Consider the following 22,883-nt stretch of genomic DNA (forward strand, 5'->3'; position numbering starts at 1 on the left):
ATGATACTCCAACACCATTTTTTTAAAACATGTATTAGAGCTGATATTTACAAAAATAATAATAATAATAATAATAATAATCGATGAGAAAAAAAAAAGGCACCAGCACTGGAACTCCACAAAGGCTGTCGGAGCACAACAGATACAGAATTAACTGGAAGTGCAACACTCAATTGTTTCATTCTACATGATTATGAATTTGGTGTGTACAGTTATTTAGTGTGTTTTACCAAGTAAAACTAATTTCAGATAGATTTTAACAGTGCAAGTTCTCAGCATCATTTCCAATACCAACTGCACTGTGATAAAGGAGATGTCATACGGCCTGAAATGCAGTCTATTCCCAACATGTCTCCCAGACAAAGAAGTTGCAGTCTGACTGCTTCTACTCTGATTTAGTTGACTACAGAGTGGACCTTCAGTTCTGTAAATTGCTTACTGTGGGGAAGCGTTCTGAATGTGCACGATACTCTGGCAAGTATGTAAAGTGTTATTGCACTTGTGTGCTTTAAATTAAGTTCCCAGACAAGTGTTCAGTCACAGATAATTGTGACTATATGCCGCGCGGACCAGGGGTTTTCATTTTTATTCAAACTATGGCTTTACTTTGCACCAAACAAGATTCACGCCTGAGAGCTACTTTCAAAACAACACATGATTAGTCTTCCCTTGTCCAGAGAGCAGTAAACTCACTTCCTACACTATAAACATCAGCAAGTTTTCTGCCTCAGTTTTCATAAGTTTGCCATCTAAAGCTCACATGAATATACATCATCATCCCTTTATTTGTTGCATGCCTAGTTATTCTGGTGCATATGCTGATAGAGCAACATTTACACCTTTAATAGACACAAATATCTTCATGTTAGTGCCATCGAAGACATCTATGTTCAAGGGTATAAAGCTCACACAGATGTTAACCCTCCCATCTCACTGGGAATTGCTTTTCCAGATGATAACTTTGTTAGTACTGACCTGGCGGCAGGGACTGCTTGAGCTTCTCTGCCTTCTCCTTGTCTGTGATGACCAGCGTGTACAGGTACCTGCTGCAGCGCACCTTGAACTTAACATTGTCCTTGTTCTTCTTGATCTTTACGGCTGGGAGGAGACAGACAGTTGCTGCATTTAGATCCGTCTTACGGGACGCATCCACAATTCAAATGCTACATTAATAGTCATGGATGTGTGGCTAAACGAGTCTACTTTTCACTTACACTTGGCATCCTTCCTCCTGGCGGTCAGCAGGAAATCTTTGATTTCTTCTATCTTGCGAGGCTATACAGAAATAAAACAGAGCAGACGGTTTTACATATTGAGAAAGCATCGCAATCACAAGACCACAAACTCAGAATGAATGAGTAGATGTTAGTGGACCGGTGGAACTGGAGTTTCTGTTGGAATCCGAAACCCAGCACTAGGTCCATCCTTGTTCTTGCAAGTTTGTGAAATGCATCACGGGCACATCAGCCAGAGATGTTTGGACTTCTTGCTGCCGGTAAAACGCAACTAAACCCAAATTTAAAGATTACAGCTTAAGACAGGCTCCGTCACTATTTACTTTATACCTACTCTCGTTTTAAATACTGTTATCATCAGCTTCCGCGTAACATAATATTTCTAAATTACTTCAGTAATGGGCTCCTGAGCATGGGAATTATCACCAACACACTGTGACTGTATGGTAAGAGTGAGTCCATGAGCGATATCTTGCTAATGCTAATGACCGATGCTAGCTGCGTTTACTCTGCCTTCTCTAACCCTATCAATAACCTATTAATATCTTTCAAATTTCTATTCTTCCTGCGAGCACAAGACACAACATTAAATACCATGTAAGTGTAGTTATTTGTGTATTTAAATGGGAAACAATCCTTACCATGCTGCCGTGTCAGCGGACTGAACGCTGCGGAAGGATTGCAAAAGATGGAGTCAGTTCAACGATTATAACAACAGAAAGAAAGGAGCTGGGAATAAAATTGTGATCTTAAAATGTAATCTTTGAATAGAATGATCATATTCTGCCAGATAAATGTTTGTAACTATTACTAAAACAGAGGATGGATTATGATTTAACTGAAAATATGTGTGAGAATAGGAAACTCACTCAGTCGGCCAGAGAGGGGATGAAAAAGGGGCGGTACTTCCGGTTCAAAAACAGTATATACCCAACTACGGCAAGCGCGGAGAGCCAACATTGCTGCAGAGCAGCGATTTAACCATGTTCAGTCGAAATGGGAAATGTACACTCTGTTGCTGTGTTTTATGTCACATGAATTTTATATAAATGCAACACAATTTTTTACTTGTTCAGTTGACATTAATATCCAATCAAAACCTGTTTACTCATCGATTTATTAATTCATTTTGAGAAAATGAATCAAATGAACAATGGCTTTCTTAGCACATAAAGCATCCATCTACAAATCTACAATTTCGCATTCGACGTCAATATATTTCAGCTTATGAAAAACCTTTTTTTTTTCAGAGTGATTCCAGGAAGTACCTATCGGATAAGATGGACGTATAATCTAGTATAATCATCTACCCCGTAACTGGAAGAGTGGCGGTTTGATTCCCACTCTCACCACTCAAAAAAAAAAAAAAAAAAGATTGGTGGAACTGATAGCTGGAGGGGTGTCAGTCCACCTCCTTGTCAAGGCCGAGGTGCCCTTGAGCAAGGCACCATATCCTCATGCTCCCCGGGCGCTGTGAACGGCTGCCCACCGCTCCAGGTTGGTATCTGTCTCTGAGTGTGTGACCCCGTGCATGTGCATGTGCATGTGCATGTGCATGTGTGTGTCAACAGGTGCCAACCTGGATGGGTTAAAAGCGGAGGACAAATTTTGTGTGTATGCATGTATGCATGACAATAACTCTGATCTATCTTAATCTTAATCTTTTACCTTGCACTACGGACTTTGAATAAAAACATGGAGTTATATTGGTGCCTGCCATAAGGATACCAAACTTGCTTCCAGATATGAAAACTATTTTGTCCTTTGCAGGCCAGACAGAAACCTGTAGCATTGATTGCTTTCATCAGTGATGCATACTGTCTTTTACTGAAATGCATTCAAGAGCAGAATCAAGTTCTCTTATTCATGTCTGCTCTGCTTTGCAAGCCTTTCAGCTCAACCAAGCAAAGCCAAATGAAACTGACTCAAAGTTTGGTTCAGACGGCTTTAGAATTTGTAAATGGAACAAAGTCTGATGTAGGGTAAGGACACAAGGCAGCTACATGTATTGTATCCTTTCCTTAAGGCCTTTCTTTGGATAAATATATTTGTTTAAGGAGGGACACAGAGCTGGTTTTGAAACTTACAATCCAGATTTATGCTGACAAAACTAAATTTATAGCTATGAGAAATAGCGTGCAACGTCTTCCTTCTTCTCAATCACTCCCCGAACTGTTAAATTATTGCTTTTTGGTAGAGAATCTTCCTAGTCTCCAAACTTTGTGTTACATAACACCTTAAAATCAACATTTGTCAACTTTTTCAAGGCTTTTTTAAGGCTCTTTCATCCTTGAGCTTGAAAAGAGATTCTGTAGGATTTCTAGAGGTCAGGCTTCCAGTAAAGAGTCTTGAAAAAAATGTTTTGTCAACAAGAATATTCATCATCTTTACTTTTCTACTGACAGTCTCGCTACCCCTGAGGTTTGTGTGGTGAGAACCTTAAGGGTTAAAAAGCATATAGTGAAAATGTATTTCATTTTTTATCAGAACATCTATTTTCTTAATTAGCTAGAAAAGATAACAAATGTTTGTCTAATTTTTGATTGTGAGCTATTTTCAGATCTATCAAATCAATACAAATACAGAGGATGCGGCTTTATTCGTGACTAGTCTGATTGTAAAGAGAGAATGATAATACCAAATAAAAAATACATTAGAGGGCAGTTGGTGAGTACATCTACTGCCAAGGGCACCGCATCAGAACCAAATGTCAATGTTCTTAGTCTGTCTAAAAAAAATTAGCTTTTAAAAAATGCAGTTACTTTTCCATAAACTTGCTGATGAAAAGGCATTGCATGGTCTCACCTCATCAAAGGTGCATGAAATGTAAAAGAACAGCTTCCTTTCTGCACAGCAGGTTCCTATGACATACATAATAAAAAGCTGTACCACTGAGATGGGTCAAACGTCAATCCTATCTCCCCTTGTATGGACAAATGAAACTTTTCGTAACTATCTCTTCCAAATGCAGGATTTTGTGGTAATTAGCTGCTTTTCATCTTTGCTCTCGCTCTCTCTTTTCTAAATGGATTACATTTAAGCAGCTGGTTGTGTCAGTGCTCCAAGTTTATCTAACAGCCCAATGTCAGGCTGACTCTCGGTGAAGCAGCATTGCTGTCTATAGAGAAAGAAGATAAGCCAGCAAATTAGGCCCTATTTAATCCAATTATAAGTGTCCTTTCACCGTTGAAATAATTTACACACTTCAAATTAAGTTATGAATGTTTTGCTTTCGTCTATCTGTTTATCTGCGCTAATCCCGTCTTTTTTTCGTCTCGAGCCAAAGAGGATGCAGAGACGATCTTATCCCAGAAGTCATGGCTCTTTGTGTGCTGCAAATCTGCTATGTTGGTATTTTATATTCTGACAGATTTTTCTTCAGCTCCAAATTGACAGTAAATCAGTGTTGCTCGTTTTGAAAAGCAGAAAAGGTTTGCCTGAGACACCTCTTACACTACGCATTGCAACCGAGCTGCTGACTTATGAGTTCAATTATCTTTTACAGTCCAAACAAAGAAATCCAGAGTCAGAGCAACAAGACTTTTAGTATATGAGTGTTCACACTGTGGAAGTTCTCATCTATTATCTATTAAAATAAATCAATGTATTTCCACAGGAAGAATGCAGTTAAAAGGCCAATCCGGCTACATATTTAGGTCCACTCTTTAGGAGTCAGATTACTTTACTTTATTCTATTTAAAGTGATATTCGGCCCCGTAATGTATGATGCATATACTTTTGTTTAAAGAAAGTTGCATTAGAAAATAGCATTACACTACAGGACCTCAGATTTCCCATCGCTATCTTCATGAGAACTGAGTTCATCAAGTTACTGAAAACCACATTTAAGTTTAAGATATATTGATTTTCGTCAGTAATTTATTTCAGGAGCTACGCACAAGCCAACCACATGTGGTCATTTGAGTCTGAGGGACATATCCATCTGTTTCCATGGAGACCCACTTTGACATTCAAAGAGACAGGAAACGCCACACCAAGCCTTTGTAATTAACCTACATGCTACCTGCCTGCCAGTGTTCACAGGCCATATCGCCCTCTGCTTGTACTGCTGGACACGTTTCACTCTGGATTTAAAATTTTAAGCAGTCTAGTGTCAATCAAGGCTTAAGATGATGTATGCTTCAACTTCACCTAGTTGAGGATTTCTGAGAGGGACATTGATTACTAAAGAATCTTGCAGCAAAAGGTGCGTTTTTGTCCCATCTTGTCTCGTTGTTTTAGCACTTGTTCACAGTCCCAAACCACTTTAATCAAGGAACAGGGGCTAAAACGAACGATTTATCTCAGCAGGGCTGTCTGTTCCTTGCTGCTGAGAAGATTATACTTGTAGCAGAGAAGAGGTGCAACAGGAGTCGTGGCTTCAGTAAAAAGAAGATGGATTCTCACTCAATCCTTTAAAAAGGTATAAACGGCCTTGGTTACTGTCAAGGAAATGTTGCACAGGCACACATGAAATCTGATAAAGAGTATATACAGGCGTGCAAAATGCAGTATATGGAGTCATGAGAAAGATGTACACTCTCTTCTAATTCTAAGGCTTAAAGGCAAGGCAAGTTTATTTGTAGAGCACAGTTCGTACACAAGGCAATTCAAAGTGCTTTACAGCTACATAAAATCACAAGAAGGCAAATAAAATCATTGAAACATAAAATAAACATTAATCGATTAAATTAAAAGCGAAGAGTGCAGATAAAATACTTTCAGTTATCATATGCACAGCTAAATAGAACTGTTTTCAGCCTGGATTTAAACATTGTCAGAGTTGAGGCCTGTCTCACATCTTCTGGAAGACTGTTCCAGATTTTAGGAGCATAAAACTGAAACGCAGCCTCACCTTGTTTAGTCCTGACTCTGGGCACCAGCAGGAGACCCCTCCCTGAGGTTCTCAGAGCCCGAGTTGGTTCATGTGGCTCTAACATGTCAGAGATGTACTTTGGCACCAGACCATGAAGAGAGTACACCAGCAGAGCTGTTTTAAAGTCTATTCTCTGAGCGACAGGAAGCCAGTGCAGAGACCTGAGCACTGGACTAATGTGGTGGTATTTCCTGGTTCTAATCAGGACTCGAGCAGCTGCGTTCTGGATGTACTGCAGCTGTCTTACAGCCCGTTTAGAGCCCAGTGAGCAGGCCGTTACAGCAGTCTAACCTCCTGGAGACAAACGCATGGATCAGTCTTTCTAAGTCTGGTTTAGACATTATTCCTGTATCAGGATGTAAGGACAGCAAATCATCTGGTCTTTACCAGATCTTAAAATTAAATAGAAAATTATAACCTCAAAATGAACAACAACGCATGACATATTACTCTGTGTCATAATACATTTTTTAAAATAAAAACTAAGCCAAAATGCAAAAGCAGTTTGTTGAAAACTACACCCCGTGATTCAATAGCCTGTAGAAGTACCTGTAGCACTGATAACTTCAAGTAATTGTTATCAGCCGCTCACAATGTTGTGGAAATAATCCCTTACGTTGCTTCAGTTCATTGAGGTTTGCAGACATTTGCTTGTACACAGTTCTCTTAAGCTCCCACCACAGCATTTCAATCAGGTTGAAGTCTGGACTTTGACAGGACCATCGTAACACCTTAATTCTTAATCAATGCCTCTACAAAAATACTGGATTATTGACAATGCAGCAGAATGAACTGGCAAGGAACAAAAAACAAAACAAAACAGGAGAATAAATAATGAAGGAATGACGAGCGAAATGAACAACAGGTGAGACAATTAGAAACAGAAACCGGGTGTAACACAGGAAGAAATCCAACAGGAAACGCATGGGGGCAAACTACACTAAATAAAATAGGAAGTAGGTAAACCAAAGGGCAAAAGCAAAGCAAGAAACCAAAAGACAAACTCATAGAGTTAAAAACTCATAGACCATGACAGATATACTGTGTTTGGTTTACAATATAGTGCTGTGCACTATAACTAAAAATTGAAATGTTCCAAAAGTCTTGTGGTTTGTTAAGATGCCCCTTTACAAGCCTAAGCTGTGCTGCCATGTTCTTTAAAGAGAAACGAGCGCTTCTCCTGCAGTCTATTCAAACAAGTCATACTTATTCAGTCTTTCAAATTGCACTGTCACAAACTGTTACATTTGACACGCTAACTGAGGCCCATAGAGTCTGAGATGTAGCTCCTGGCTTGTTTTTATTTTATTTTATTTTTTTTGTAATTTCCTTGAGCATTGTAGGTCTGACCTTGGTCTGAACTTGCTTGGGCATTCACTCCTGGAATGATTGGCAAGGATCTTGAATATTTTCCACTTATGAATAATTTTCTTACTGATGGATGCCAAATTGTTTGAAAATGGTCTTTTAACCCTTCCCACATTGATGCACAGTAACAGTTGCTTCTCTAAGATCATTGCTGATGTCTTTTTCCAGCAATCTGCTCACATGTATGCTTTTATAGAGGCGGTGCTTAATATGCTTAATTAAACATATTTCTCTTTTAATTCTCATGAGAGCAGTATAAATTATTGAATGAATAATGACACAGTTTAAAATGTCATATGTTCTTGTTTACCAGATGTTAAGATCTGGTAAGGACCACGTGATTTTTTTTTTTAATGATGCCCTGATACGTTTTGTGCTAAATAAGGAAACATTAAATGCTTGATGTGTACTGTCTAAGCTATGAAAGGATAATTCAAATAAATTCTTAGACCTCTTATGAAGGCAACGAGTAACAAAAGTCATTGTAATCTGAGTGCTTTGAAAATTAAAAAATTACAGTCAACACTGATCACAAATACAAAGCAAATGAAAATTCACTATATTTTATTGTATTTTGATCTTCCAAGTGCTGATTAAGAATAATAAGCAATTCTTATGAAACAAGAGGTCATTAAGTATCGGAACAAAATGTTTTTTGAGGTGTGTAAATATGGCTCAAAGTCAGCACTGAGTGCCATTGAAAGAATTTATCAGAGTTTGTCTCTTTATGCAAGTGTGTTGATGTGTCCCTCTTTATCATATAATCTGTTATCACTTATCATCATCCTCATTTAGTTTTCACATTTTGAGAGGGGCAGATGTTATACACCATGGTTGCATATGGAGAATCAGCCCAGTCTCACAGATTAGTACAAATGACTATGCTCAATTCAACTTAAGCTCTTTTGCACGGGTAGGATATTTATTCCATTTTCCTGCACAGCAGCAAACACGATCCTCTGTGCCAAACTGCTTGTAAAAGCCCAGCCTGTTGTTTTTTCTAAGTTTGCAGTTCTGGTTTTATGACAGTAGAGGGCAGTAAGTAGTTGCTAATGTGGAGCCGAATGGCGACTCATCATCACTGGTAACATTGGGAGACGCTGTGTATCAAGGAATTGTCTCTACCACTTTTCAGTGCTTTGTGCTTTAAAAGGGGAGTTATTGTCATTCTTCACTCCTGTTTTAGGGGTTCATACAAATGCATTTGATTGTACTTACTCCACCATATACAACTAGCATTAACCAACAGACTCCAGATCATCAGGCTGTCACAAAACCAAAAATGCACCTTTTATGTCCAACACACTTATAAACTCACAGAAATTGAGATTTTTTTCTTCCATCACATCATCCTTGTAGCTCTCCTCTCACAGGCGTGGGGCTTCTGCCTGTTTTCTATAAATTTGTGCTCACAAATTACAATCTCACCTCCAAAGAGAGACGGATTCAATGAGCCTGCCAAGGGCAACCTTTAATTTATTTACACAGCCGTGGTGCGTTTCTGAATTCATTCAGCACTAAAAACTCATTTGATGCACCCCAACCCCACCCCTCCACACCCACACACACGCACAAACGTGTGCGTGCACTCTTTCCCTCTACATATCTGTTATTAAAATAGTTTCCAGAAACTATAATCCTCTTTTTGTGTAAAGGTAGTAATTCGAATAAAATTGTGCACCCTCAGGCTGAGGGATGATCATACTTTGTAACTATGCTTCGAATTATTAAAAAGGTATATAGTGGGGATAAAATTATCTGAGCTTGGAGATCCCTTTTAACTGTAACAGACACATAAAGCATGGATGATGGAATTTCAGGAGCTTCACCACAGACACACATCATTTCTGCCCACAGGCCCATACAGGCGACAGCAGACGGAGCTCTACCTGAGAGCTGATAAGTAATGCAGCAGCAAGTCCCGTTATTAATCATATTTTGATGCATTGTTTGCGTGAGAAGCTCTCAAATATCACATGAAATACTTTACTGAGCGTTCATTATTGGATTTACTTTGATCATCCAGTCAGTAGGAGGTCTTAAACGTGAAGTTATTGTGAATACACTGAAAACATATATCAAAAGTAGTGGGTTGTAGTTGTATTTTATTTTTAGTTAAGGCATGCAAAAAGTTGTTCCTCACGGCAGGAAACCACCTACAGTGATGATGTGCAACAAAAGTTCTGAAATTATGTCTAAATGTCATTAAATATGCAAGAGGAGAGAAATCTAAAACCTTCTCTATCGCACTGCTCCCTTTACCTCCCACGTTATTGAACAGATCGATTTGTCAACTATTGATCCCTGTTCCGACAGCCTTATCAGAGGAAAACTTAAAGTACACCTGCGGAAGACGGAAGATTATTAGAGAGTCTGCAGGTGTACCCTGACAGAATCTCAATGCGAATGCGCTCAGACTTGTCAGAGTAGCCAGAAATTTACTGTGAAGTTCCCATTTATCACGTTCAAATAACATGTGCGTTGCTGCAGACAACTTGCCCGAGAAATCAGTGTGTCGCAACTCCCTGCCAGTCAGGCCTGCTCAATCAGAAAAACAGGAAAAAGAAGAAAATAGAGAGAGAAAGGAAGAGGAAGAAGTCACCAGCATTTTGCAGAATAGATTTGGCATCGAAGGCTCTCACAGAATCAGCCAAAAGGATGTCTATAAGACCAAGATGTTGCAGATGATATTTTGTGGTTTTAAATGTAATCCTTGTTCTAAGAGATAGACTCCCTTTTTGACACCTATTCTGTCAAGTTCATGCAGTCATCGATCCCAGTTTTTGCTACATTTTCTACTTTTTCCAAGAAAAGCCTGAAAACTCACAAAGAGATCCACCATACCTATGAATAATGTTGAAAGACTGTAATAGTTCATCCAAATGATACAGGATGAAGATCTACTGAAGACTTGAACAGAAATAAACGATTTCTTAGGAAGTTAGCAGAATTGGAGTGAAAGAACTGTTAGAAAGACAGAGTTAATGTTAGATGGTTAATGATTAGAGTGTTTTGTGTTTATGGCATATTTCTAAGAACAGTCTCCTGATGACACTATTCTTATTAGTAAGAATATTTGTGTATCTACACGTGTTTGCTCTCAGTCATTCTCAGTGGTGCAGCATATGATCAGTGCTGCACAGCAGGATCATCTTTTCTGATCCACTACTGGCTTTGGACAACAGAAGCATATAGAAAAACACAGATTTCTGAGTTGTTGTTTAACAGTACAAATAAATAGCTTTTTCCATCCCGAAAACTATTTGAAGAGAACGTTTTGGGTTTTCTTTTTAATGAACACAAATAAATGGCAATTGAATGAAAGAACAGCTCAACAAAGAATTCATAAAAATGCCAGAAAAAGAGAAAACAAGAATGGCTTTTATCTCTACAAATTCTTCTTTGTATTATACATCAAGCATTTTGTAACCTTTACAAACTTGGAATTTTTTGAGTTGCTTTTTGATATTTTGTATTCGTACAAGCTTTTAATTGATATATATAAAAAAAGTATGCTCAATCCCTAAACTGTTAAAAGTGTATGGTGGAAAAAAATAATATCATCCAAGCTCTGAATATCATCCAAGCTCTGTTAAGGTGAAAAGCACTCACGCAGGTTTATTGAATAGTTCAAGAGAGAACAAGACTTCAACACAGAGCATCTTTGTCAGAGTGTAGCTCTGACTTACAATTTTAGTGCATGTCTTATTATACCCAAACACAGGAGAAGGAAAAAAAAATGTCTATGTATCAGACTGTGCAAGCTAACTTCTTCTTATCTCTGTGTTCTGCAGCTGCAGATGAGCCGGACGGCCTTGCAGAGTATGCAAAACAGAATGAACAGTGAATAAAAGAAATTATTTACTGGAACATCTTGTGTCTGACAAAAGAAAACTAAGCATAAGACTAAATCAAATTTTACATTACAAGTGCCATTGCGCATTTATCACAATATGTCCATTCAAAGAATTATCGAATACAGAGACTGCTCACTGTATCCTTAGATGTCCCCAAGCTAGTGAAAGTGCAACAATTTCTTAAAAGAAACAGCACTAATAGTCTATCTTTTCATGGAGTATTTCTTTCAGTTAGGGTAATCATTCTACACTGTCAGAAGGTCACTGGTTGTGTAAGGCAGCTCAGTTTAATGACTACATTTCATCGTCCCTAAAACTTTCTTCGGAGAGTTTAGTTCTCTCTCTGATCTGAGTGTTTAACAGAGTCCAGTACATCATGTCCTCTGGATCATGTTGGAGAGATATCCCCACTTGCCTTTTGGTGCCTGTACAGCCATCAATTTCCACTTGCTTCCCTGCAGGCGGCACACACTCGCATGCACACATACACCTGCCAGCCAGCAGTGGCAGTGCCAGGGTGTCTGCCATCCCTCACGCCCTAAGTCAGATTGCCCTTGCCTGCATAACTCAGCATCCACAGTCAGTCTTGGTGGACAGCAGGTTAGTAACAGCCAGCTAACATTTCCTGGCCTCTGTTTTCACAGCATGTGCCGGGCTGTTAATATTCGCCTCTTAGCATCAGAGCAGCTTGCAAATACAGTCATTAAGATGACAAATTTCACTAAATTGAAGGTTGAGCAGAAAATTCTGCCTGATTACACAAAAAAGTAGCATGTTTGTTAGAGCTATCTATCATGTTTGATCTCTCTTTAATAAGCAAGTAACTGATCCATGAATGTTGCCGATGAACTAAACTGGCATCTAAAGTACTTTTTAGCTTCATAAAACGTTGTTTTGATCTCTGCTGAGTTTTTAATTTGTTACCTTCAATTCAATACAGTTTTACTGATATATCGCCAAACCATAACAATGCCATCTCAAGGCACTTCAAAGGCAGAGTCCAATGAAGCCACTTAGAATCCAATTCATTCTAATCCAATCACATTTATTCAATTCCAAACTGGTCCAATTCATACAGAGACAAGAAAAAAAATTGCCAAGCTAAGGAAACCAACAAAACTCCCTTTTAACAGGAAGAAACCTCTGGCACAACCAGACTCAGGGAGGGCGGCCATCTGCCTCGCTGGGGGTGGAGAGGACAGGAAAAAGGGAACAACAAGCTCCATAACGCCAGAACAGGGATAGCTACTGAGCAAGAGAAACACAAGTTAATGACAACAATAATGTTATGTGTACATGAAGAGTAAAAGAGAGCAGAGTGAGGAGAGACGCATCATGGGAGGTTCTCCAGCACTATAGCAGCATAACTACAGGATGTTTCAGGGTCACCTGGGCCATCCCTAACTATAAGCTTTATCAAAAAGAAGGTTTTAGGCCTAATGTTAAAGGTAGAGAGGGTGTCTGCTTCCTGAACCCAAACTGGCAGCTGGTTCCACAGACAGAGGCCTGATAACTGAAGGCTCTGCCTCCCATTCTACCTTTAGAAACTTTTAGGAACCACAAGTAAACCTGCAGTCTGAGAGCAAAGTTAGGAAAATATCCAACTGTGAGATCTTTAAGGTATGATGGAGCTCGGTTATTGATAGTGATGTGTGAAGAAAGCAAAATTAAACAAAAGTAAATACCGTGTTGGGGATGACAAAAAAACCCACACACCTTTTTGAGGTTAGGAAACAAAATATGCTTTATGGGTAAAGGAACGGCTTGGCATTAAATACCAGGCGAGTCACAAGGAAAGAAGAAATGTACTGCACACACGGGCATGTTCTTTAAAAAAAAAAACATTAAATACATACAATGACCCATTATGTACAAATGCTTATATTTTCTTATAGCAACATCTTTTCCTGGTGAGTGGAATATCTTCTGACAGAGTCAGTGTTCTACAGGCATCGTCCATATAATTCTACAATTTCAGTTTTCCTATTCTATTTCATTTTATTAATTTCAACAAGCACTTTTTATCAGCTTACTATCACTAAAAGGCTATGAAGCTGATTTAACCATGCAAATTCACAGAATTCATGATAAACCCAATGACATCAAGAATAATCAAGACGTTTACTACTCCTTGTGCCCTCAATCAGTTTTACTCCTTGAAGTAATGCAAATACCTGAGTGGCTTTTGTGTTAAAAATAGGCAGTATGTAATCTAAGTTGATTTCTATGACTACTGTATACAAATTATGTAACTACTGTCATGTTGTGAGTCAAACTTGATGAGAATATCACTCTCCTCGTTCTCCATTTGTCCCAATGCTTTTTGGTAATACTTTAAACAAGTATACCAATGATTCTATTAAGTAATTAAGTAGAGTCCACGTCTACATAATGTCTATATCTTACTCACTGTTCTCATTACCAGTGGCTCATTACTTCCTCTAATGGATGTACCTCCCAGCTTTTCTTTGTCTGTGGTAATTAGGTGATGATCTGTACCAAAAAATATTAAGATGAATTCCTAGGGCAATGAATGGTATTACAGAGTGAGATAAGTCCATCTTCAAATGCCCTGATTAAGCTCTAAAATGGGGCTGAGAATCTATCTTCAAATGCCAAAAACAGTTCACAAGCACTTGCCATTTTGTGCATGAAGAATATTGCTGCTGCTGCTGCTGCTGCAGTCTATTGCTTTATGAAGGTATATTGAAATCTCTCACTTTCCACCTACTCCTCTGGCATCATTGAATATTTATCCGATTTCTCCACCACTGTATTGTTATAGTTAGATGAGATATTTATGATCTCCAAAACAAAATGGGCCTATTTATCCATTCTGTAACTCAGCTGCACCTACTGTCAATGCAGGCATGTTGACACATTTCTTTCTTGGTGAAAGTCGGTGAAAAACTTTTAAAAGAAGAGCTTAAAAAGTCATGGATGTCACTCTCTCTCTTTGACAGCCTTCTACATTTACATATTTGTCACATCTGTAATCAGCATTACTACCTGATACAGAGTGAGCTTGTAGAGACAGTCCAACACTTTGACAGGCTGTAACAATGTTTTTGAAGAGTGAAAACTTTTTTTTTTTTCATTACTGACCCAGTCATGACCACAAATAATCAAGCTTTTTTCTATGGCAAAACAGACAAAGGTTAACCACCAAGCCCTCTTCTGTATCCATAAATGTTAGTTGGGCCAAGTGGACGTTGTAGGTGCATTGAACTTAATATATATAAAGGCCAAGATCAAGGTATGAAGAGAGATTGGCAAGCTATCAAAGCAGATGAAAGTGAAAAGACTCACAGCTCCAGCTACACAACTGAAAAGGTACACTAGAGAAGCAAAAGTCAGGAGAATAAATAGGATGTTTTCCACTGACCCATCCAAAGTGTACTCTCACTGGGAGAGCAATGAAATGACAATAACATAATAGAAAGAAGCATCACATAACTCCAATGCTCCATGGTTTGTGGATCTTGGACACAACAGTATCCCAGTACAAAAAACAGTCACCATCAAGACTTCCAGGAAAGGGTGTCAAGTATAAAGAGTTGGACTGCATCATGCTCTGACATGATAAGCACCTACTGGCCTAGCAGCACAAATGACTCACCTGCTAATGGATGGGACACACCCAGGCTGGTTTACCCAAAGTTAGACAGTCCATTCATGAAGGATCCCCAGAAGGGGGCGATTCCATCCAACTACCATTCGCTAACCTGCCTCTGAACTACATGGACGCTCCTGTCAGGCATCATAGTAGATCAGGTGAGCAGGAGCACGAGTCAGGCCCAAAGGGGAATTGGGAGTAACTCCAAAGGAGCTAACACCAGCTACACGACTACTTGTCCATAAACAGAATCGTCATCCGAGACTGTGAGATCATACATAAGAATCTGTGCATAGAATAAATTGACCACAAGAAAGCCAACAACTCAATCCCGCACGGATGGAATGATTTGAACTCTACAACATCAACCATCAGATTTCTGCTTTGCACATAAGCTGATAGGGTGGCCAGGACGGAGAGAAAGTTGAACCACATTAATTCATTTGCTAGCAACTAAAGCCTTATTTGTGATTTATTTATTCATTTTTTGTTTCGACCATTGGACTTTCCCAGTTTTCTCATATGACTGCTCCACTAAAATTAGATTCTAAGCGGTAACTCTGTTCTCATATTTGCCAAAACGTTTTTATTCTAACATCCAGAGATGTGCAAGGTGACGAGGCATTCAGGTTTCAGGGATGCACCGGCCATGCCAATATCTAACAGCAATAACAAACTCTGCAAATGTCATACTACAGTGCACATTGACAACAAACAAGGGGTTTGAGGAGATTAACAGGACTAACAAACATGCTATTTCCAATTGAGACTAAATGTACTATTAGTTGCTTTTTTCATTGTTTTTCATAATAATTCCCATTTTGGTTTAGGCAACAGCAACATTTGTTAGGGTTAAGTCAACTTAATAGTTATATATATATATGAATACATTAATTTTATTGAGGAAAGCTTCTTGTACATTTTCAAGATTATTGTGGCAACACATCTTCCGACAGTTAGGTCACCAGCTGGGATATAGCCTCCACACATATATCTGCACCTTGAAATAAAATTCTGTGAGGGTCATCCAAAACACGCACTGGTATGTGACATGTTGGGAGTGAAAATGGGTCAATTTAGTTACACAGTGGTGAAATGACTGCCCATCAAGAAAGGGACATGCCCAGATGTCCAAATGACATTTATGACATCTGCTACGGCCGCGGCCAGTCCCACTACAGCAGGATGTTAGAGGGACTTTATCGACATCTGTAGCAAGTTGTTGTTTGGTCTCACGGAACGTCCTATTTTTGTCCATTTGGCATATGTTTTGCATGTGTGTGTATTCGTATGTTTGCGCATACAAATGTCTAAATGTAATGATAGTTTTTCTGTAGAGCTATATCAAAGTACTAATGATAAAACTAGTTCTCACATCAGCCAGTGAAAAGATAAAAGGCCCATATGTTGGAGTTTCATGAGCGTAAGTGAGGTGAGTTATGCATATGACTTTGGTGTGGAAGAACTGGGTTTGATCTTCAGTTGAGCATGAAATCTCAATGGGTTAGCTTGAGGCTATCCTTTAATCTTTTATTTTGAATGTCCATCACAGCTGTACAGTACAGTGTATGTATAGTTTTGTTTCATGTATTAATGGATTCATGTATGTTGGGCTACATGATTCTGGAGATTCCATATTGACTATAGGAGTGAGTGTTTGTGTTGATGGTTGTTTGCCTTTGTGTTGGTCCTGTGATGGACAGGGGAATTGTCCAGGGTATACTTAGCCTCTTCCTGATGGGAGCTGGGAGAAGTGACCCTGAATTAGATATGGTGAGTATGGAAAAAGGTTGAATGGGCCAAATAAGCAATTTTTTGACCTGATCTAATTCAGTATTTTCAGGTTTCCTGTCCCTTTGATCTATTCCAGTTTTTCTGTCACTTGTGTCCAGTCTTGTACAGCTGATGTTCACAAATATGAATATCCTGTACATATATTAAAATTTTGAACGACTCCCTTTAAAGTGAAAGACAGATAACTACCATTTAACATGGAGAGGAGTGGTATTGCATGAGAATGACAACTCTGGCAGGAGGAATCAAAGAAAATAATGATGAAAAATTGTTGCAGGACTCAGAGGGAAAATTAGGTCATTCTATACCAGCATATTTAATGAGTTTTAGAAGGTAAAGGCAGAAATAGAAGAAAATGCATATTTTATGCATATAAGAAATCTATGGACTAAGTTCACACATAGAGTACTTTTTGTCTCAAGAGTGCTATCTGTAAACATACTTCTTAGATCCCCAGAAATTAAGCATTAGTGCTAAGAAGTTAAAGTTTGATTTGGCAGTGGGAGGCTGTGCTCTCCTCTCCAATAATCTTAGTAGGAGCGAGAATTCAGATAGCAGAAGAAGAAGATCAAGACTGCATTTAAACTCACAGAAGAACATTGAATTTAACAGCCCCTAAAGTTTGGCAGAAACAGTTTGGATTGTAGGAGAGCCACAGCAGAAAATAGGTTTGGCATGAGTACATATAGTATGGCTGTAAGACTATGGTTGGACATTACTTATCAGTTGGTGGCCAAGCAGCCAGTGAATGAGTCGCTGATATCCATTCAGTAAAATACAGTAGATTTGGATTTGTGAAAAGTTGAACAGTAAAGCTTCATCACTTGGTTAATCAGGCTGATTATTGGCCTATTTTCTCCCAAGAACCTTTGTCAATGTTCCTTTCATGCACATTTATTTTGCTTGACTTTGCAAGGACACAACGAGTACAGTATATTAATAAGGCGGAATATGAGTTGGACAATGGTCAATTAGACCTGGTTTGGTCGATGTGTTGTCTGACCATTTTGGATGACCGTTCTGGAAGGCAGAATTAAAAGCTAGCTGCAGGGAGAAGGGGGGATGCAATACCATTCAAATATGGACTCTCTTTCAGATATGCACTCTTGGAAGTCATTCATTATATTGCCCAAGGTTGTGCATGTGAGAAGTGGTAGAGTTAGTTGGGAAGTATGAAAAATATAGCAATAAAGACCAATAAAAACCTTGACTTCTTTCTAACTTCTGCACAGCAAGCAAATCATAGTGTGAAAGTTGCCAAAATGGTGAGTCAGATATCATAATTATGTTTGCCATTCACCCACACCACTCCTATAACTGGAACTCTTTCTACAGAGCCATTGTGGCAAGTGCATGACTCCCACATGAATTATGGATGATCCCACAGGGCATACACTGGGCCAAAAAGCTGTTAGACCCTATGGCCCCTTTGAGTATGACATCTCATACTCCATACAAATTCCTTCCCTGTCCCAACTGTCAGTACACTGTCCTTCACAATCTAATGTTGCAGTCATTATGGGATATTATTATTTGGATGTGCCTAAGTATTTGGAAGTCTTGGCCTGATCATTTTGGGGCATGTATGCCTCTCTCATTCCCAGGCTATTAAATATAGGTGTTTTGTCAATACCAATAGTAACTTTAAGGTATAAAGTGTCCTTTGGCATTGGGCTGCAACAAACTGCATACATCAGTTCCCATCAGACGTGTTAAAAAGTAAATTTTAATTACATTTTCAGTTAACTATAATCATACGTGGGTATGACGTCTATCAACCATGATTGGTTGAGGGTGAAGGGACAGTTAGAGAGAAAAGACAGCAGGGTAAAGAAAGAGAAACAACAACAAAAAAAACAGAATAATTTTGTTGTTGATTGTTGGTCAAGCCACTAATCACAGATGAGAAAGATTCGGTTCCAGTGTAAACGATGCCTGCAGAGGGATAAAGGCCAGTGCATTCTTACTCCAGAACATTAGCTACATCGGTTCACAGTGGAAAATAAATGCAGCAGTTTCAACATAAAAGGCTCAAATACTGTAAAATTTTTGTCTCCAAAGTTGTAACTTACCTACATTTGTCTTTGTAAAAGTGTGCCTTGCCTACATTTTGAAATGTGTAAAGCTTTCTCCCAAAATCAAAGTTTGCCACTTCTCACATCAACAAAATATCTGAAAGGAGGTAGGAGTGGAAAAACTTTATTCTAAACCCATTCATCAATCTTCATTCCAATAACTTCTTCTTCAATCTTTTATCATTGTACACCAAACAAATCCTACATTTGAGCTGTCCTGTGGTATGTGAAGCATTAGGAATGAGCTTGGACTCTGTAAACTCATTCTGAAAGCAGCAGAACACGATTCAGAGTTTTAATAGCTGGAAGACAGTTATAACTCTAAGATTGTCTGTAAGATCAGATGTATTTGATTCATCATTGTGACATTAGTCCCTCTGAGCCTCTTAAAATTGGACAGACAGCCATAAATTACATCCCATCTGCTCTGCTAAAACTGCACTTCCACTGTATTTTCAAGTAAAAGGAACATTTCCATTTCTTTTGATGCCGCTTTTAGTCAGTTTTATTTTCCAACAATGTAATAAAAGATACCATTGAATGAGTTAAATGTTTAAAGCATGCTCATACAGCACTGTGGACTGAGGCTTCTGGCTTTTTCCCAAGCCATTACATTATCACTTCAATGGTTGTGAGGAATTGGCAAATTCTCAGTGCAAAATGTGACTTGTACTCAGCTGCCGCCTTACAAATGATGCAAAATGTCTGCAAGCTGTGTTTTTAGATACACAAGTTTTCAACTAACACACACTGACACCTCAACGGGTGGCACGCTCATGCTTTTGCGTTCACTGCAGAATATCTACAATGACATGAGTGAATGGGCATAGCATTTGTTTGAAAGGGGAAGTGATAGATTAGGAAAGCAGGCCAAAGCAGGGGAAGCCTCTAAACCGTAGCAGCAGGATTAATACACTTATTAGTTACTCTGCAGTGACATTACGCCATGAAAATCTAATACCATCTTTTTATGAATTAGACTCAATTTAGATTACCTCCAGTTGCATTCAGGGAGGCGATCACAATTATTTTTTACATATTTTCTACTCCGGTTGCTTCTCTTTGTTTACTCAGGGATGGTGTAGGAGAGCTGGGGAATAAATTTAAGATTAGTGAAAGAAGGAACCATCCTCACCCCCAATCCACACACACCAATGGCAAAAATCAGTAGCAACATGTTTGGAGAGATCATTAAGGCAAAGGGAGAAGTTTCTTAACTAGTAAAGGAATGTGGGGTGTGTGACTGTAGTGATTTTCAGGGTGATTAAAAAGCCATTAGTTGAATGACTCTCTCAGGTATCTCACAAGGTAGTCATTCACCACCCAGTTAGGAACCAGGAAGAGCTCAGACTGAAGAAATGACTGTTATTACATGAAGATATTACATCAAATTGCCCCAGTGAGAAAGCTCCCCCACAATCTCCTGAGTATGAGTTAAATCGCTGTCATTTGGAAAGATAGTCTTTCATATCTTCTGGCATTTTCTCATCAAATAGCAGGATCCTTAGAAAAGCTAACACTTATTTGCAAGGAAGTTTGATGAAAAACTGAACAAGAATAACTAATTAAGTCACATGTTATCTGCCAATATTTAGGACTTCAATATTAAACAGATAAGACAGAGGATACAAGGTGTTGGAGCATTTTTAGGAGAGCAGACAGCTGTTCTTAAAATGACTTTTACACAAAAACATCATATTTTCAAAAGAAACATGTAGAAAAAAAGAGTTCTCCCAAAGCAGAAAATATGACTGAACTTGGGGATGACATTATGTGGTGTCATTCAGGAGTGCTTACTGAGTTTTACACAGAGTATGATCTTCTAATGTGCATTTGTACTCTACATTGACCACAAACTCTGCTTCTATTTCAAATTATAATCACGATGTAAATCTATTTTCTTTCATGGCTTATTGGCCTCCATCCTTCATTCCAAGCTCCATTATTTTTGAAGATTGCTTCTTTGTATTTGATGATGTGATTCCACCAGCACCAAATTCAACAGAGGGAAGAAAAGTTGATCTACAAAGACCAGGTGATGCTCAGTTTTCACATCCGGTGATGTATCTGTATTTTGCACTACATGGAAAATCTCGATTTCCAGTTTCAGTTTGCACATAATACTATCCAAACTAATTGTCTGGCCTGTCATGTCCTCAATGTAGACTTGTTTCTTCACCTGGCATGGACCACAGTGTAATTTCATCTTCCAGAATCTGTCAAATTGTTGACACAAATGAAAAATAAATACCGACAGCCAAGAAGTCAACATCAAGGGCCAAATTCAAAGTATCAATTTAGATCAGTTCTCATCAGGACGCTACACTGAGCTCCCTCCGTATAAATGGCTGATTTCACAAAGTCTGTTTTGTTTTCACTGTCAAACCAAGCCAGAACGTTGTGCTCCTCTGTTTTATTTTACAAAGGCAAATTGGAGGGGATGTCTGTTACAATTCACAAGATGTGCTTTTGTGAAGCATTTCTCGACATGCATCGTGGCAGATTTCAACGGCTTTGAATATTCATTTAGCCAAACTTCAGCTTTGCTGTTTTAAGTTAGTCACATCCTTATATTGTGAATAGGTGTGCTCTCCAAACATAAATCGAGGCATAACTTCAGGAATTGTGCAGTACTCTAGAAAATGGCAATATATGCTTTTAAAAAAATAATTATTCGAATCTTCCTCACATGTACAGTATTTCACACAAGTAATATCCTACTTGGAGCTTCAACTCATGTCAGAGAATCTGGCCAAAAGAGGTCAACTGCAAAAAAACTTTGGAAAAATGTAGGATCTTCTTAATATTCAACCCTAATTCTTAAACCCTTCTTATTTCGCCATGACTTTTAGGCTGTAAATCAATTTAATTATATATACAGAATTCATAGCCTTCTAGCTCCTGGTTGAACCCCATGACGTTTATACTAAGTGACTCATTGGTTGCTCCAAATCAAAGGTTCAAATAGTTATCATGTACATTATCATAAACATGTTTCTCCCAAGCAGCCCTATGTAGCTGTTATCTTTGCCGTAATTAGACATTACATCATGTGGAATTAACGTTCACGTATGAAGCCTGAGCAGTTCTTTAGCAGGATGAAAAATTTAGCTTTGATCAAATGGAAATCCATGTTCAAACTGGGATCTGAGTCCATAAACTGAACATGTGTATAGTGATCATGTTGTTTAACTGCCACGAAAGACATATTTAATACTGTCCACACATCAAGCTCTTGAGTTGAGAGCAGCGCCCCATGGAAAGTCTAGAGCAACCAATTAGCTCGAAACCTCATTTCAATTGCTCACCAAAAGTTGAAGTACCCACTGTGTTTAACACACTCATTAAACCACAAGCATACTCTGGCATGGATTCTCAAAAACACATCTTAAACACTACGAGGAGCTAGGGGAAGCTAATTTATTTATTTATATTTTTAAAGATTGCCTTTCTTGGTTCTTCCTGCCAGCACATTGTAGCCGTTTCAGCCAATATGACAAAAATTCGTTTTTTAAGCAAGTTACCAACTGTTTGAGGGAATTTACAAAGCTGTGGGTCGACTAAACGTGTGTGTGACAGAAGAGGACTGTATGATACTGGTCAGTGTTGGGCAGTGTTAGACATGTCAACATAACTTTACTGTTGCCACAAATAACTCAAGAATCCCCGATGATCAGTGCACATGTTTAACTCAGTTAGCAGGATGGCAGACAAGACACACTTTATGTCATGGAAGTATTCACATTGACAAAGGACATGAACTGTATCACAGAGAAGTGCAACCTGTCTGTGAGGTATAATAACATGCACCTATCTTCACTTTGAATAGAAAGAAGCATCTCCAATGATGCAGTGCTACCATGAAAAACAGCAATTAGCTTTAAGTTAGGCTAGACTCATGCTATTGATTACTTGGTGAATGAGGAGCTGAATGCAAGGGTAGATGCATGTTAGGCTGCATGCCCTCCATACAATATAATCAGCATGTGAAAGGAACCGCAGAAGGTGTGTTTATATTTTGTACGTACGTATTTGTACAAAATGTAAAATGATACGGTCCTA

The 22,883-nt window shown here is 38.6% G+C and overlaps 1 protein-coding gene across 2 annotated transcripts in view; it reads right to left on the bottom strand.

Annotated features, from left to right (window-relative positions):
* The window catches only part of rpl38 (ribosomal protein L38), a 245,043-nt gene that overhangs the window by 843 nt on the left and 221,317 nt on the right, over positions 1-22,883 (bottom strand). Inside the window, exons 1-4 of one of the 2 annotated variants that reach the window (XM_075457317.1) lie at positions 2,105-2,158; positions 1,877-1,903; positions 1,215-1,275; positions 976-1,098 (exon numbers count right to left, since the gene is read on the bottom strand). In XM_075457317.1, coding sequence (XP_075313432.1) covers positions 976-1,098; positions 1,215-1,275; positions 1,877-1,879 — 187 coding nt within the window. In that variant the 5' untranslated portion in view covers positions 1,880-1,903; positions 2,105-2,158. Of the gene's footprint in view, positions 1-975; positions 1,099-1,214; positions 1,276-1,876; positions 1,904-2,104; positions 2,159-22,883 lie in introns of those variants that run through there. The other variant, XM_075457318.1, reaches the window with a different exon arrangement.

Source organism: Odontesthes bonariensis, chromosome 23, assembly GCF_027942865.1.
Source record: "Odontesthes bonariensis isolate fOdoBon6 chromosome 23, fOdoBon6.hap1, whole genome shotgun sequence".
Lineage (NCBI taxonomy): Eukaryota > Metazoa > Chordata > Actinopteri > Atheriniformes > Atherinopsidae > Odontesthes > Odontesthes bonariensis.